We start from the raw sequence: 5,098 nt of genomic DNA, 5'->3' as shown, positions 1-5,098 counted from the left end.
TCCACAACAGAGCTTTATAGCACTTGTGGTTTGTTCGCGGTCTCCCATCCAAATGCTAACCAGGGCCGGCCCTGCTTAACATGCAAGAATTCGTGGCATTTGGGCCTATGACTTCGGACTAGGCTAGTAGTGTTTCCTACCAGTTTCTTCCTCCACAACAGAGCTTTATAGCACTTGTGGTTTGTTCGCGGTCTCCCATCCAAATGCTAACCAGGGCCGGCCCTGCTTAGCATGCAAGAATTCATGACTTTGGACCAGGCTTTGGATCCCCTATATATACAACAAAGAAACACACTTCTCACGCTCATTCTTTTGGTTTGTTTTTTTTCCACAACCGTTTTTATTAAAGTGTAAATCCAGGCAAAATTAAAGAACCGGGTTTGGGGATCGTCTGAGTCGCGGCCGGGGGGCAAGAGGAGCCCCAAAGTCCCAAGAGAAAGTGGTGAGGGGTGGGTCTGGGGAGTGTTTTGGGGGGGCGGGTGTCCACCTCGAAGCGGCCCTTTGATTGGAGGCAAACCAGGTTTAGATTCCACTGAAGGTATGTAAAAGGGGGCACAAGGAGGAAACGAGGGGTGCAGTGTGCGATGCAAAAGAAGTTGGATTTCGACTAGAATCATGGGCACAATTCGATCCCTCCCGACAGATGGCCATCCAGCTTCTGCTTAAAGAGTTTCCTAGAATACTAGAGTTGGAAGGGGAACCCAAAGGCCATCCAGTCCAACCCTAATCTGCCATAAAGGCACAATTCAATCCCTCCCGACAGATGGCCATACAGCTTCCGCTTAAAGATTTCCGTAGGATTCTAGAGTTGGAAGGTGAACCCAAAGGCCATCCAGTCCAACCCATATCGGCCATAAAGGCACAATTCGATCCCTCCTGACAGATGGTCATACAGCTTCTGCTTAAAGATTTCCGTAGGATTCTAGAGTTGGAAGGGGAACCCAAAGGCCATCCAGTCCAACCCTAATCGGCCAGGTAAGATGACACAATTTGATCCCTCCCGACAGATGGCCATACAGCTTCTGCTTAAAGAATTCTAGAGTTGGAAGGGGAACCCAAAGGCCATCAAGTCCAACCCTAATCTGCCAGGTAAGAAGACACAATTCGATCCCTCCCGACAGATGGCCATACAGCTCCTGCTTAAAGACTTCCGTAGAATTCTAAAGCTGGAAGGGGAACCCAAAGGCCATCCATTCCAATCCTAATCTGCCATAAAGGCACAATTTGATCCCTCCCGACAGATGGACATCCAGCCTCTGCTTAAAGATTTCCATAGAATCCTAGAGTTGGAAGGGGCACCCAAAGGCCATCCAATCCAACCCTAAGCTGCCAGGTAAGAAGACACAATTCGATCCCACTTGACAGATGGCCATCCAGCCTCTGTTTAAGGACTTCCATACAATCCTAGAGTTGGAAGAGACCCTAAAGGCCATCCAGTCCAACCCCTTTCTGCCAGACAGGAAGACACAATCCGATCTCTCCCAACAGATGGCCAACCAGCCTATGTTTAGAATTCTACAGTTGGAAGGGGCACCCAAAGGCCATCCAGTCCAACCCCTTTCTTCCAGGCAGGAGGACACAATCTCTCTCAACAGATGACCATCCAGCCTCTGCTTAAAGACTTCCATAGAATCCTAGAGTTGGAAGGGGCACCCAAAGGTCATCCAGTCCAACTGCTTTCTGCCAGGAAGGAAGGCACAATCCGATCCCTCCTGACATATGGCCATCTGTTTAGAGGCTTCCATGGAATCTTAGAGGTGGATGAGGCACCGAAAGGCCATCTAGTCCAACCCCAATTGGCCGTAAAGGCACAATTCGATCCCTCCTGACAGATGGCCATCCAGCCCCTATTTTAAAACAACCAGAATAGAATCATAGTCCTTCAGACGAGATACCGAAGTGGCGTCATGCACTTCGTCCCTTCCTTGTGCGTCTACACTTCTGAACTGATGCAGTTTAACACCACTCTAACTGCCCTGCCATGCTATGAAAACAGAAGGAGTTGTGAATTTGGCACCAGTCGAAATGATATGGCTCAAGGCTATGGAGTCATGGGAATTGTAGTTTCACAAGTCCTACGCCAAAGAGTGCAAACTATAACTCCCAGGATTCCACTGCATGGTGCCATAGCGCTGAAAGTGGTGCCAAAGTACATCAATGCTACAGTCGAGATGCATTCTTTGTTGCATCTGTATAACGAATGCACTCGGACCACCATTGATTGGCACTGCTTTAACTACACTATGTAACAAAATTTGTCCTGGGAGCTGTAGTTTCACAAAGTCCTCAATGCAAACTACAACTCCCAGTGTTCTGTTAGCGGTGAAGAAGAGCAGCTAAAGTGAGGTCAAACTGCATCCATTCTACAACATTGTTTTCTCTGGCCTCGAGGTGGACATCACGCAAAGGGTGGGGAAAATGGGAGATCTAGTTTCCTTGGGCCCTGTTTTTGAATAGAAAGATGGTTGAGGCAGTGTGGAAGGGTGGAAGGAGGGACAGAAATGTGTGCATCGGGAAGGGTGCCATTCATTCCGCTTTCGCTTTGGCTGTCGGCAGCTTCGCCAGCATCCTATGGAAGGAAGGAAGGAAAGAAGGAAGGAAGGAAAGAAAGAAGGAAAGAAAGAAGGAGGGAGGGAGGGAGGAAAGAAAGAGAGAAGGAAGGAAGGAAGGAAATAAGGAAGGAAGGAAAGAAGGAAAGAAAGAAGGAGGGAGGGAGGGAGGGAGGGAGGGAGGAAAGAAAGAGAGAAGGAAGGAAGGAAATAAGGAAGGAAGGAAAGAAAGAAGGAAGGAAAGAAGGAAAGAAAGAAAGAAGGCGGGAGGGAGAGAAGGAAGGAAGGAAAAAGAAGGAAAGAAAGAAGAAGGGAGGAGGGAAGGAGGGAAGGAAGTAAGGAAGGGAAGGGAAGAAAGAAGGAAGGAAGGAAAGAAAGAAAGAAAGAAGGAAGGAAAGAAAAAGGGAAGGAAGGAAAGGGAAGAAGGAAGTAAGCAAGGAAGGAAGGAAGGAAGGAAGGAAAGACGCAAAGAAAAAAAAGAAGGAAGGAAAAAGGGAAGGAAGGAAGGAGGGAAGAAAAAAGAGAAGGAAGGAAGGGAAGAGGGAAGAAAAAAGGGAAGGAAGGAAGGAAGGAAGGAAGGAAGGAAGGAAGGAAGGAAGGAGGAAAGAAAACAGAGAAGGAAGGAAGGGAAGAAAGAAGGAAAAGAAGAAGGAAGGAATAAGGAAAGAAAGAAGGAAGGAAGGAAGAAAAAAGGGGAGGAAGGGAGGGAGGGAGGGAGGAAGGAAGGAAAAAAGGAAGGAAGGAAGGAAGGAAGGAAAAAGGGAAGGAAGAAAGAAGGAAGGAAGGAAAGCAGCAAGGAAGGATTGAAAGAGGGAAGGAAAAAGGGAAGGAAGGAAAGAAGGGACGAAGAAAGGAAGTAAAAAAGGAAGGAAGTAAAAAGGAAGAAAAGAAGGAAGAAAGGAAAGAAAAAGGAAGGAAGTAAAGAAGCAAGGAAAGAGAGAAAGAAAGAAGGAAGGATGGAGAAAAAAAACCCATTAGTGGAGTAATTTTATTTCACAGAAGTAATTTCTCAAAATTATTTTAAAGTACAGAATAATGTAGACAGAATATGGCTCCAAGCTTGGAAAAAGGAACACTCCGTGGAAGATGGAAGAGATTTAAGGGTGTTGAGCCCCTCTTTGACTGCCATGGCTCAAAGTTATGGATGAAGGGGAGTTATAGTTTTTGTAAGGTTTTTAGCTTGTAAATGACAGCTCCCAGGATTCCATAGCAATGAGCCATTGCAGTTTAAAAGTGGGGTCAAAACTTGGAGCTTTCTCGAAATTTGAAATACTAAACAGTATTTCCCCAGGGTGGCACTAGAGGGCGCTGTGCTCCCATTGTGTAGAATGCATTGCAAAGACATGCAAGCCTAGATTTTATTTTAGGTCAATTCACAAATACATTTCCCTTTGTTGCTTTCTCCACTTAGTATTATATGAGCAAAGAGGGGGAAATGCAGCTGAGAGTATTGTTTGCACCTCTGAGAAGTTATTTTTTCCAAATAGAGTTTGGGAACACATTGGTTGGGGTAGACTAGATGACCTTTGGGACCCCCTCCAAGTCTGCAATGCTTTGATTCCAGGTTGGAGAAAGCAACTGGGAAGGATGCAATATGCAGAATAGGACAGGTGTGGTTATGACTTACTTTGCTCTGAGGTTACTCAACTGATTCCTCACCAGCCCTACATACTGATCGATCTGTGCCTGGAAAAGAGAAGAAGTGGGTGAATAGTTAGCTCGAATTGAGGATAAAATCAATATTCTTACAATACTTATCACTTAGGACAACAATATGCCCATTAAATGTTTACATCTGTTCCATTACTACTACTATTACTACTACTACTACTACTACTACTACTAGTAGTATCTTCCTTTCTCACTTAAAACACTTACCTGATGTTGCCGGTACAGCAGAGGGAAGGTAAATGCACTTATCACACCTGGAGAACGGAAACGAAAAGAAATGACCCTTGTATCATCATCATCATTATCATTGTCACAATCATCATCATCATTTTCTGAACCATCTGATGTGGTCTATCCAATGTAATTTTATGAATCAGCTGATATGGTCTATTCCAATGCAATTTTCTGAATCAGCTGTTGTGGTCTATCCAATGCAGTTTTCTGAAGTAGCTGATGTGGTCTAGCCAATGCATTTTTATGAATCAGCTGATGTGGTGTATCTAATACAATTTTATGAACCAGCTGATGTGGTCTATCCAATTCAATTTTTCTGAACTATCTGATGTGGTCTATCCAATGCAAATTCCTGAACCAGCTGATGTGGTCTTTCCAATGCAATTTTCTGAACCAGCTGATGTGGTCTGTCCAATGCAATTTTCTGAACCAGCTGATGTGGTCTATCCAATGTAATTTTATGAATCAGCTGTTGTGGTCTATCCAATGCAATTTTCTGAACCAACTAATGTGGTCTGCCCAATGCAATTTTTGAACTAGCTGATGTGGTCTATCCAATGCAATTTTCTGAACCATCTGATGTGGTCTAGCCAATGCAATTTTCTGAACCAGCTGATGTGGTCTATCCAATGAAATTTTATGAA

The 5,098-nt window shown here is 44.8% G+C and overlaps 1 protein-coding gene across 2 annotated transcripts in view; it reads right to left on the bottom strand.

The window, feature by feature from the left end:
• Nucleotides 1-1,305: 1,305 nt before the first annotated feature.
• Nucleotides 1,306-5,098, bottom strand: part of LOC137094993 (reticulon-2-like) — a 42,438-nt gene continuing 38,645 nt past the window's right edge. For both annotated transcript variants that reach the window (XM_067461113.1, XM_067461114.1), the window contains 3 exons: nucleotides 4,428-4,474; nucleotides 4,177-4,235; nucleotides 1,306-2,569 (listed from right to left, as the gene is read on the bottom strand). In XM_067461113.1, coding sequence (XP_067317214.1) covers nucleotides 2,527-2,569; nucleotides 4,177-4,235; nucleotides 4,428-4,474 — 149 coding nt within the window. In that variant the 3' untranslated portion in view covers nucleotides 1,306-2,526. The remainder of the gene's footprint in view (nucleotides 2,570-4,176; nucleotides 4,236-4,427; nucleotides 4,475-5,098) is intronic.

Source organism: Anolis sagrei, chromosome X (assembly GCF_037176765.1).
Source record: "Anolis sagrei isolate rAnoSag1 chromosome X, rAnoSag1.mat, whole genome shotgun sequence".
Lineage (NCBI taxonomy): Eukaryota > Metazoa > Chordata > Lepidosauria > Squamata > Dactyloidae > Anolis > Anolis sagrei.
This window is presented reverse-complemented; position numbering and strand designations above follow the sequence as displayed.